At 34.2% G+C, this 12562-nt stretch overlaps 2 protein-coding genes across 4 annotated transcripts in view; both read right to left on the bottom strand.

Moving 5' to 3' along the window:
* LOC145734306 (semaphorin-2A-like) overlaps window positions 1-12562 on the bottom strand; it is a 261310-nt gene that overhangs the window by 157923 nt on the left and 90825 nt on the right.
* On the bottom strand, window positions 923-4528 carry LOC145734315 (alpha1,4-N-acetylgalactosaminyltransferase 1-like). 3 transcript variants are annotated; one of them, XM_081987614.1, is made up of 5 exons: window positions 4436-4528; window positions 3428-3809; window positions 3206-3380; window positions 1364-1603; window positions 923-1313 (listed from the first exon to the last, which is right to left on the bottom strand). In XM_081987614.1, the coding sequence occupies exons 2-5, from the start codon at window positions 3789-3791 to the stop codon at window positions 1004-1006; spliced, it is 1089 nt and encodes a 362-aa protein (XP_081843740.1). In that variant the 5' UTR covers window positions 3792-3809; window positions 4436-4528; the 3' UTR covers window positions 923-1003. The 3 variants fall into 3 exon arrangements, with proteins under 3 accessions (XP_081843740.1, XP_081843736.1, XP_081843737.1); XM_081987610.1 differs by lacking the exon at window positions 4436-4528 and adding an exon at window positions 4247-4429; XM_081987611.1 differs by lacking the exon at window positions 4436-4528 and adding an exon at window positions 3866-4167.

Raw genomic sequence — 12562 nt, 5'->3', positions numbered from 1 at the left:
ATTATTGACACGAAAAACTGGACCACCCTGTATCGATCCTCTTTAAAACATTTAACTTAACCGCGGTTGCTTTCGTACACGATTTGAATTCAAATGGCTTTCCTATCATGTCAAAGCATGATCACGATCAATTTTGTCCAAGCAAATAGCAAGTCCGATTGCCAAATAGTGGGTCCGTCATCACTGTGCCACTTGACGGCAACCGGAAGTCGCGGAGATCGTGACGTATTACATCCGGTCTGGACTGAGAGACGGTAAACCGTTAATGTTAGGGGATGTCAAGGCGGTTTATGGAATCTAGTCGTGAAAATGATGCTCCAAGTTGTCCTAAAAATTTGCAATGTTTTTCATTGAATGTATTGTAATTTTCCTGGACGTGATAAAGAAACATGTTAGTTTTTTCTGGATGTGGAAAATTATTACTAAGGCTTGCAAAACAGGGCAACCATTTAATCTGCACATGCAACCGAAAGAATTTCCTTACCAGCACGGCTATATTTCTATTATTGGTCGAGGTTTAGTAATTTCGGAGTTGTATTTCCGTGCTGAAATGTCAACAAGAGCGTATTTTTCTCATATTATTATTACCGCGTGCGTGCAGACCTAGAGGCAGACAGGTTTGCAATTATTATTTTCATGTGCATGACAACGTTATAACTAGAAGTTACGGTATTTTCGCTAGAGTCACGCAGACGTAGTACTGACTAATAATTACTGCTCGTTTGATTTCATGTGATAACGTATCAAAGGAAAAAAAAGAAGGTAAACATTTGTAATTAATCTGATCATGCGGTAGGGATATCCTGGGACTTTTTTGCTTTGCAATTTTCTTTTTTAGGTCAACTTCACTTTTCCACTGCTGTTAATTGTTTTTCTTTTACTTACCTCATTTGCTGATAATTTACATGAAGGCCTAAAGATATTTAACGTAAAAGTGTGTATTTTTTATTCTTCCACTTCCAAAGCTTATATATTATTGTTTCTTACGGTAATTTCCTACACATTAAAAGACTGTGTCAATTTGGGACACAACTCCAGGACAGTACTTCATTGCAAAACTCAAGTAAGGCACATTCACATTTTCTTTAGGGATTGGTGTATCCACGCTAAGCTTATTCCAAATGTGCACCAGGTAACTGCTCTTTTCCACATAAGACATTAGAGCGTCTTTGTATTTTTCCTCAAAATACATATTCCATAAATAATAAGGCAGCAAGTAGAATGCTGAAGGTGGTAGAAAAATAAAGTCTTCACAACTCCCCATACGGATCAGCAATTCTTGTTTGAATTGTGAACATCTCCGGAACATTACTCTATAATTGTTTTTATTTTATTTCAAGTTGCAAGTATTGCAAACAATTACCTTGTGATCAGGTGGGGGCCATTATTTCCCCAATTTTTCCCATCAAAATTTGTAGACAACTCCTCCAAACAGTCGTTAATGTATTCACGTCCACTTTGGTGTAGACCAAAACCGAGAGCGGCACTACCTAAATAGTTGTCTTCTACTCCTGCGAAATTTTCTGGCAATGTTGACAAATTTTTTGTCACTATTACATCCAAGTCTAAGTAGATTCCCCCATATTTCCATAATGTCAGAAACCTAAAGTTAAGTTTGTAAGGTAAGAAGTTTACTGAAAGGTTTTCATCATCTATTTTAATAGCCCATCAATCGAATGATCAATTTAAAGCTTATGAATAGAGTCCGGATTTCTAGAAATTTTGCTTTTTGTAAATAATAAAAGCAGACAACCTTTGACATCTAATGTGAACGATTTAAGCAAAAACACGTCATTTGACAGATTTTGTTGATGCTTTTTTTGCTTTTTTCTTCGTTTTGTGCTTATTTTAGATTTTTCTGCTTATTTACCGCTATTTTTGTATGGTTTAACTAGTTTTTTATAAAACAAGCTTTTCAAGTTTTTAAAAATAAACTAAACTAATAACAGCTTTGACAAAAAATTACTATATTAAGATATTAAAGGCTTCTGAACGACAAAAACATGTCGCAAAATATATAAGTATCAATTTACAAATTTAAACTGACCAAAAAATTTCCAAATAATCCTAAAGTAGTCTAAAAAAATGTAAGAACATTCCAAAACACTATAAAACCCTTCTAAAATGCCTTGCAAAGCTTACAAATCAGCCTAGCTTCTAAAGGCTTTTAGAACAGTCTAAAAGCTTCCAAATGCTTTTCAATTGATTTAGAAACTCTCAAAAGCTTCCGTATGCTTCTGAAGCAGTTTAACAGCTTCCAAAAGTTTCTAAAACCGTCTACAAGGTTTCAAATGTCTTAAAGGCAGTCCAGAATCTTCAAGGCTCTTTAAACTGAACCCAAACACCTTCCAAATGCTCCTAAAGTAGTTTAAAAAGATTTTAAAACACTACAGAAACTCCAAAATATGTCTAAAGTCTTTCAAAACAGTCTAGAAGCTTCCAAAAGCTTTTAGAACACTCTAAAGGCTTCCAAATAACCTTCAACTAGTCTAGAAGCTCTCAAAAAATTTCAAGCCAGTCTAAAAGCTTTCGCATGCTTCTAAAGCAGTTTAAAAGCTTCCAAAAGTTCAAATTCACTTGTCTTAAAAGCAGTCCAGAACCATCAATGCTCCTAAAGTAGTCTAAAAACATTTTAAAACACTACAGAAACTCCAAAATGCTTCTAAAGCAGTCGGAAGTCTTTCAGAACAGTCAAGAAAGCTTCCAAAGTCATTTAGAATAGTCTAAAAGATTCCAAATGCTTTTCAACTAGTCTAGAAGCTCCCAGAAGATATTAAAGCAGTTTAGAAGCTTCCAAAAAATTTTGTGAACCGTGTAAGAGATTCCAAATGCCTCTAAAGCATTACAGAACCTTCAATATGCTGTTTAAACAGTCCAAAAACCTTCCAAATGCTCTCAAGTAGTTAAAAAACTTTTGAATGTTTTCAGAACAGTCTAAAATCTTCCGTATGCTTCTAAAGCAATTTGAAATCTTCAAAAAATTTCTAGAAGTTGAACTGAAAAAAAACTCTTTTTTTCAGCTTTTTTGAAGCTATTTTACAGATTTGTACGCTTTTTTGAAGAAAATAATTTTGCTTTTTAAGCGCTTTTTTTCACGATTTTAGTGCTTTTTAATCCGGACTCTACTTATGAAATTGATTGTTGACAGAATCTAATCTTTATTACCTACTCACTTGTTATTTATAAATATTGAATACCAACCTACCTTAAAATATCACTGGCATGTGTAATTGGATAGTTTGAATTCTGAATATCACCATTTACCCACAATCCTTCGACTTTCGTATCCTGGACATACCTCTTCAAATTAAAATGCATCAACTTGACGTTATGGTACTCACTCAGAACTTTCAGCATCCTATCAGATTCACTATGCTCATCTAAAACCATTCCTTTACATTCAGGATGAATTTGATAAAAGACTTACCTTTAATAACACCAGGTGAAGCAAAAAGAAGATATACTTCCATGTCTGGATTCATTCGAGCAGCACTTTCAACAGCACAAGCCTGTCTAGGTGATAAATATATTTTTCCCTTTTGACTAGAAGTGCAGGAGGTTTCTAGAAAAAATATATTTTTTTTCTTTTTACTTGGTGGATTATCACTAATATCAGAGAGGGACTCTGTTACATTGTCCGCGTGACACATTAGGTTCTTAGCAGTCACCCAGTTAGTATCAACATCCGGAAACTCTTGCTTGAGTGGCTGATAGAATATTGTCAGCATAATCCAAGTAGTGATTATCATAAAAATGATCACTAGAAACCTGGTTTTGTTGAGCAAAAACATACTGAATGGACTGGGAACCTAAAAGTTTTTATTTCAGGCTTTAGCAGTATACCTATGTAAATTATAACAAATACCTTGCAAATCGTGAATATATTAACAATACATCATTGTCATAAATGCCATGTTACCATGCAGTAAGTAACATTCGTAGAATTAGTAAAAAATACAGTACTTATGGTATAATTACTATTGTAACACTCCCAGCTTGAGGTAAAATCAAAGTTTGTTAATGTAAGACTATAATAGTGACCTAGGAACCCAAAACACTTTGTTCACTAGGTTTATATACTATTTTATTCACTTTAGAAGCGAAAAACTAGAAATTTAAACTTACAAAACTAACAATACTGATTGACAGCTCGTTTAACTGATAGTTGTCATTGATTGTTTTTGGCATGGTGGAGATGGCATTTGTGCTCTATAAGTGTTGGTATGACTATGTCCGTTTTCCCTACCTTCACTTGTTCCATTTAAGAGCAACTTAGGCAAGTATGGTTCAGACTGTTATATTTTGTACATAATTTGTCACATTCAAATCTTCACTTAGCTTAGTTTTAATTACATCCCCGAGGGATAAAAATTGCACTTTTAATCCCTAAATTGCACTAACAAATTTTGACACAAAAAATACAATTTAAACTTACCTAAATCATATTTTGTATTTGTGCTTACTGGAGTTACACACTAATAAAAATATTATATTACCAGTTTATCAGAAACAGTCAAAGGACTAATTTGAGATTAGATAAAAGTTCATATTGATATTATTTAACAGAAGGGATATGGTTTGATAAGAAAAATTTTGTATAAAAGCCAATATTGTGACTGATTCCCTCTATACATCAATAGCTCAGGTACATAACATACAGTTTTGAGTCTTATATGGAATTTTAAACAACTGAGAACTAAATATACTTTACATATTTTAGTTCTGGAGTTGCTACGTGCCTCCTCAATGAACTCTGCTTGAATGTTCCAGGCATATAATATAGTGTAATATACATAATTCTGAGTTAAATCGTATTAAGCATAGCAGACGTGTTTCTAGATTGTTTCAACGCAAACTTCCTAATACTGTTATGAAAGCATTAGCTGATAAGCGGAATTTTGTGTACCCTAACTCATATCGGAAGGGACCATCTCCGCTCTAGAGTTGTTATTGTCCCTTTATGTAGCAATTAGAACAAGTAGGAAAATTCTGTACTGGATAAGTCAGAATTAATTATAACGTCAAAAAATCAATATTTTCTCTACTACCATCATCCAGTTTACAGTGTGAACTAACTAAAGGCTATCGTCAGTTTGTGCAACGCTAATTGTCTACTGAATTGTTATTAGCCGTTGTGTTACAAGTTGCCTAACTATGTTAGTAATGGAAGCGTTCCCATTAGATCCCATTTCAGCTCGGTTATAGGTCTCACTAGTCCAAATTCCGTAAAGAGATACAATTTAAACTTACTCGCAATTTGAATTGTTTGTTAAATGGAAAATTATTTTTAACCAAATTCCTACGAAGCAATTAGCACTTGTCGTAAATTATTCTCCCTCTAATTAAGGCCAGCCAAGTAAGAGGATAAGAAATTTCTGCTCGGAACAATTAATTGGAATAATCTAAAAAGCCTCGAAATCATTGCCGGGACGGCAAAAATTAAAAAACTTTGAGGCACTGTAAATCAAAGATTTTTGGGTTTGAGGGAAAGTTATTCGAGTTGTCTCAATTACGATTGAAATTGATAAATGGTCGGCTTTCAAAAGAAATCATTTATTTCTAATCTAATTTAGTGATTTTTTAAACAGTGTAATATTTGAGTAAATTATAGTTTGTAATTGGTTAAAAAAGCAGCACGCTGAAAGCTGCTTTTTTTTGACCAATCACAAGTCACTTTTACGCAAATGTAACACATGTGGATTACCTACAATATTTTCCTGACATTAATAGTGCCAGTGCCAGGGTTGCCAAATTGAACAAAAAAATTAAGTTAATTGGTTAGCTAGATAATTTTTAAATCAATGAAATATGATGTTCCTATGCCTGTTCCAGAATTCCATGAATTCTCCAGATATCTGGATCGTTTTCAGATTTGCTAGTCGTGTCACGTGTTTACTTTACAATTTCAGCTTTAGCAACTGCCTAAATGTAATTTACCAAACTTTCAACGAATAAACTAAATTTTTAAGGTCACGTGCCTTTTTTTGACCGATGTCAACTTACATTTACAGTGTTGCAAGCTCAAAAATGTATTATTAAAGTCACGTGATGTGTATTTTACAATTTCAGCTCTTGCAACTGTCTAAATGTAATTTACCAAATTTTCAATCTAAAAACTACATTTTTAAGGTCACGTGACTGTTTTTTGACAGATATCAACTTACATTTACACTGTTGCAAGCTCAAAAATGTATTATTAAAGTCACGTGATGTGTATTTTACAATTTCAGCTTTGACAACTGTCTAAATGTAATTCACCAAATTTTCAACGTATAAGCTACATTTTTAAGGTCACGTGACTGTTTTTTGACAGGAGTCAACTGGCTTTTACAGTGTTGCAAGCTCAAAAATGTATTATTAACATCACGTGATGTGTATTTTACAATTTCAGCTTTGATAACTGTCTAAATGTAATTTACCAAATTTTCAACGTATAAGCTACATTTTTAAGGTCACGTGACTGTTTTTTGACAGGAGTCAACTGGCTTTTACAGTGTTGCAAGCTCAAAATTGTATTATTAACGTCACGTGATGTGTATTTTACAATTTCAGCTTTGACAACTGTCTAAATGTAATTTACCAAATTTTCAACGTATAAGCTACATTTTTAAAGTCACGTGACTGTTTTTTGACAGGTGTCAACTGGCTTTTACAGTGTTGCAAGCTCAAAAATGTATTATTAACGTCACGTGATGTGTATTTTACAATTTCAGCTTTGACAACTGTCTAAATGTAATTTACCAAATTTTCAACGTATAAGCTACATTTTTAAAGTCACGTGACTGTTTTTTGACAGGTGTCAACTGGCTTTTACAGTGTTGCAAGTTCAAAAATGTATTATTAACGTCACGTGATGTGTATTTTACAATTTCAGCTTTGACAACTGTCTAAATGTAATTTACCAAATTTTCAACGTATAAGCTACATTTTTAAGGTCACGTGACTGTTTTTGACAGATGTCAACTTACATTTACAGTGTTGCAAGTTCAAAAATGTATTATTAAAGTCACGTGATGTGAATTTTACAATTTCAGCTTTGACAACTGTCTAAATGTAATTTACCAAATTTTCAACGTATAAGCTACATTTTTAAAGTCACGTGACTGTTTTTTGACAGGTGTCAACTGGCTTTTACAGTGTTGCAAGCTCAAAAATGTATTATTAACGTCACGTGATGTGTATTTTACAATTTCAGCTTTGACAACTGTCTAAATGTAATTTACCAAATTTTCAACGTATAAGCTACATTTTTAAGGTCACGTGACTGTTTTTGACAGATGTCAACTTACATTTACAGTGTTGCAAGTTCAAAAATATATTATTAAAGTCACGTGATGTGTATTTTACAATTTCAGCTTTGACAACTGTCTAAATGTAATTTACCAAATTTTCAAAGAATAAACTACATTTTTAAGGTCACGTGATGTGTATTTTGCAATTTAAATGTTTACAACTGTGTAAGTTTAATTTATCATTTTCCAATGTTTAAACGGCGTTTTGAATGTCACGTGACGGTTTTATACAATGTCAACTGGCCTTTACAGTGTTGCAAGGTCAAAAATTGAATTATCAAGTCTAAACTTTATTTTTGCAACTTTTGAACACAGTTTGACAGTTTTGACGTTAGTGACAGTTGTCACGTGATTATAGAACTCTATTTAGCTAGACGGTCACGTGACAATTGTTGTCTTCTGTGATCAAGTCCAGTAAATTGCTTTCTGTAAGATTCTTAATCTGAATTTCATTTAAATTAATTAATTATTAAGTAGATTAAATTCTGTAGTTGGATGGCAAAAAACATAAACATTCATATCCACAATTTATTAAATTGTTAGGTTAGGTGTTAACTGAATGCAATCTTACCGTCCTCTCACATATTATTTCCTGTTTAATTCCCAATTTCAATTCATATTCAAAATAATATAAATTACCAGTCTCACAAAGGAATTGTGACGCAACAGAAAAGTTAAAATCTCTCCTAATTTTCTTTTTCTTCTGCCCGCACTAACTTAAAAATAAAGTAGAGTATGCCATGAAAAATAGAAGGAAAAGTACTTTAAAATGAGTTTTCGCCACTGGAGAAAACTTCATGCAAATAGAATTCCGAGTTGTGTATGAATTGTTGAAATATGCATTCCAATTTAACGTTTATAAAACTTTCGTCTCGCCTAATTGCCAAGTTTATTAGTTTCAATGCACTAACATCTGGTTTTTGGGAGGATTATGCGTAACCTGACACCCTCCAATTACGCATTTTGTCCCTGTTGTAAAACATTCTGGTCGGACGGTTATTCAAATGTATGCGGAGATATGCTAAAATTAATTTTTCTTATGACGTCGTAAAGGGAAACATGATGTAAGGGTGAATAGATTTCAAGTTCCATTCCGCTGTTTTAAAGCCGGTATTATGGTAATAGATATTAAGTACGCAATATATTTGTAAATGAACCCGTTGAATTTATTGTCTTTGAGGGCGTTTCAGTTGACAGAAAAGTAAGGTGCAAACCAAGACAAATGGCGGTTTCGTCATATAAGTCAAACTTTTAAACATTTACCTTGAATTTGACTATATTAGGGTATGATAAAAACCTGTATTTGAATTATTCAAAATCAATTTCTACGTCCACGAATGTTAAACTAAATATTATATAACTAGCCGGCTAGTTTTAGAATAACACAATATCCGTTGAGAGTATACGATTTCCCGCTCGGAGGAATATAATAAAGCCGGCTAAAATAGCTTTGAATTTTCCCGTAAAAATCGTATAAGGGCGTACTGAATTTGAGGGAGCGTTAGGGTTACGAGAATTACCATAAATTGTTTCGCGTTTGTGTCAATGTGAAAAATTACGTCAAACTAGTTGGATTTTTTTTTGTTGGAAGGATGTCCTGAAAAAACATAGTAAATTACACACAATTTCAACTTTGTCAATATCAAAAATCAGTCAGTTACACCAGTAATACTGTTATTACTATAACACTGAAGATAAGCAGAAAATGACATTTTACACACCAGTTTGGTAGTGTGTAAATGCCGGTTTTACAAAATGTTCAAACAACTTACAGTCCTGACTGTCAAGAACTATTAAATTATTTTAGACTTTACTGGGATTTTTTTACCCTTTCTGGGTTGGTTTCGAAGTTAAATTTGAGCCTGCAAACAACTTGTAAAGCTTTATTTTTGCCTCGTCAAACTCAAAAATCAACATTTGAATGAAACAGAACTTTCCTTAGTCTTAAACAACAAATTTTTGTAGCTGAATTGCATCCTTCATTTGTGGAAATTGCAATTCGTAAATTGCAAAATTCAAAGCTTTAGACCGATAATAATTCTGAAAAACGTTTTCGTATTCCGTATAGGTACGTTATTGTTATGGCAACGATTGGGGTTACATTTTAGCAGATTTTGATTTTTCTGTCGTATTTTATGTGGAGGATATGACCGGTTGGGGGAAACTTGGGTCAGATGTTACGAGGAGAATTTTATTTTATAGATTAACCAAAACTGAAATTTGCCGGTTTACGATCTGAACCAGCAAAAATCTTTTAGAGTGTGTTGCACAATTTAGATCTGACAAAACATCTGTGCTACATACAGTAACTAATTAGGGGTTGGTTTCCAAGTCTCTGTTATCCTTCGTCACATGCTTACGTCCGCAATCCCTACAAAAACCTTTCGGTTCGTTAAGGGGAGAGTTTTGGATTTAGAGCTTTTATCAAACCCCCTGGATATTGTGTCTTCCACGACCGAAAAGTTTATAAATTATTGTCGCCAAACTGTTAATTACAACCGACTTGTACAAACCGCATTACAAGTACGTATTTGACCCGGAGTTTGGACACCCATTGTTTGAGGGATTCTTGTAGTTTATAAGATTTACACGAACACTGTCTTGTTGGAAAATATGTGTAATTAACCTCCTGGGGTTACAGGAAAGTTTAAAACTCCTAAAGAGCAGAAACATAATTAGTAAGTGCGCACGTAACAGCAGAGAAAACGAAGGGGGAAGTTTAAAGTAATTTTTTCCCTCGCCTTGAACGTTTAGGCTTAGCCCGGATGAGTTATAACTTTTGGCGTTGCCGTCTTTTCAATTTACTAATTGTTAAAATGATTTAAACCCTTAACTGTTGTACAAGTCGGAACCGGCCCTTCGAGATTTTCAGCACGTTTCCGATTATTATTTGCCCGATTGTAGTTCCGAGCTTTCTGATTGTAGCGCAGTATTTCATGTTTCTAAGTGCTCCGGCGAATACCTCAATTTTAACAAGAACGGATAGTTTTGAAATTGATTTAACGGTTATTTGTTGTAACAAGAAAAAGTTGGTGTGGAGGTGTGGCATGCTGAAAGCTGCTTTTCTTGACCCATCACAAACCATCCACTGTGCTGATTCTTCTTCTGCTGTCCATCACTCCATGCCATAAAGCAACACTGTCCAGACAAAGCATTTGACAAATCAAATTGTCAAGTTACTCTTCTTGGTGTTGATATTAAGGCCCATGTTCTTACTGCATTTGTAGTCCCAAGCATATCCCGCAAATCCTCCATGTTATCTGCAATTAAAACTGTGTCGTCCGCATAACGAATATTTTTGACCCATACTACTTCTAGGGCTTCCTGAAGATGGCTTCAGAATTGAAGAGAAGTGGGGAGAGAACACACCCTTGTCTGACCCTTCTTCAAATTGGTTTTGCTGTTGTGTTACCAAACCTGGTTCCAGTATACCAATCTATTTAGGATTTGGCTCAGTTTATGATGTGGGACTCTGTCGAACGCCTTTTCATGTTTTCCTCCTGGCAGAATTGGCAAAGACTTTCGCCACGATCATTTCGTAATCCTAGTCCTACAAAATAAAGTCTCACCAATGCTTCAAATCTTCCTTCTCCCACTTTGACATTGAAATCACCCATTATCATGTTTATCTCATGATTTTTAACTTGTTTGAGTACTTACTTTAATATGTTTGTTAATGCTGATACTTGAGCTTTCGACTTATAAGAAAGTGATACTTTTATCTTATCTTAAAAAAATAATTGAATTGTTGATAAATTGAAATTGCCTTTATCTATCAGAATGTAGGTCAATCTAAATTTCTACCGATTGGTTAAGAGTACTCAAGTCGATATTAAACCTGCGAAGGGGACAAAATAATTAAGAATTATTCCCAAAAGGCAATTATTTTCTCAGGCTCGCTTTTGGCAAAAAGAGGGAGATAGTGTCGGATTTAAATGAAATGAAGCCACAACCGGTTGAGGATTTTAACAAGGGGAACAAGCAATAAGACTGCTCACCGGCGCATATCTAATGCCCATTTGTTTGAACCGGATTTTTCGCACCTTCCACGACAACGCTAATTAAAGGAATATTCTATTGAGCCTCCTCTGAAATGCAATGGATAAGCGAAGTGTTAACCGAAATAAATTTTGGATTCCATCGGGCTTGTTCCAGATGGTTAATTGCTTAAGGCCCTCTGACAGGTTTAATCGAAACTAACATCTTATTTGTCTCTTTCCGCGAAGCAACAAACCAGAATTAATGACCCAATGACTCGAGGAACTAGGAATCCTAGTTGCTTTGGGAATAGCTTTCGCATCGATTCACATAGTTTACTATTAGTTCCCGTAGTGAAATTGCTTTCTGGTCGCGTAACCTTCATATGTTGATTTAATCAGTCCAATTAATTATTGCTTAGAACAAAAATAGTAATATTACAGACTAAGGGATGGAGGAAAGGATAAGTGAATTATCGATAATCTAATAGTGCGTTGCCTTTCCCCCTCTAATAGTTATTTCCAGACCCGCATTTATACAAAAGGGAATTAGAAAGCCAAAGTTGGTTGAAGGCAATCATAGGTATGCAAATGCGTAGCATGAAATTCATTTGCGGATAGGGGTTCGATGGAAATTTGTTGATTGAATGTCAGTAGCATACGAATTGTTAGCATCAGACTTGCTAAAGTTCCTCTAAAGATAATTTTTCATAGGAAAAACACTCACCAAATTCAAAAATGTGTGTGCGCGGCAAAATGCAGAAAGCAATCTTCATCAAAGGCCCATGCGGAGAGAACAAAAGCTGCTCGAATTTAAAAGCGTATTGAAACCAAAAATTAAAAAGGTATTTCTCACTTAGACAACAAATGAACGCATTCTGTATGCAGGGGAAGGTGTTAAAATGGGGCCGGAAGTCTCCCGTTAAGGGCCCTTCACACGAGTTGTGTGTATGCCGATGCGTTCCTATCCTCGAGATATAGCTGCCAGTTATTCCGCTACATAAAGAAGAAGTGTCTGAGAATCATGCTGGAATACATGAATATTAACAAGAATGCTAATAGTTTCGTGTGTAATTGCAAGTTGCTTTTTTTTATTATAGTTCACCAAGCTGATCAATAATCACTCAGTATAGTAGTTAAAGATGGGAAATTTTAAAAAAAATTTTTTAGAGGAAAATGCAAAAAAAATTAAGAAATTTTAAGAGAATGATAAAGAAAGGCTGATAAATGCTCATCAAAGGCAACAATTCAGTAGGTAAATAAAATTTGGGCTTTGTGTTGTAAGTATAGTCT

The sequence above is a fragment of the Ips typographus genome, linkage group LG9, assembly GCF_016097725.1.
Source record: "Ips typographus isolate SLU linkage group LG9, UJ_Ityp_2.0, whole genome shotgun sequence".
Lineage (NCBI taxonomy): Eukaryota > Metazoa > Arthropoda > Insecta > Coleoptera > Curculionidae > Ips > Ips typographus.
This window is presented reverse-complemented; position numbering and strand designations above follow the sequence as displayed.

What these genes read in the sequence shown, in the direction of transcription:
- LOC145734315 (XM_081987610.1), bottom strand. An exon ending in TTCACCTGGTGTTATTAAAG is followed by an intron (nt 3,381 to 3,427) that starts GTAAGTCTTTTA and finishes GAATGGTTTTAG; the next exon opens with ATGAGCATAGTGAATCTGAT. An exon ending in GGCCCCCACCTGATCACAAG is followed by an intron (nt 1,314 to 1,363) that starts GTAATTGTTTGC and finishes AAACAATTATAG; the next exon opens with AGTAATGTTCCGGAGATGTT.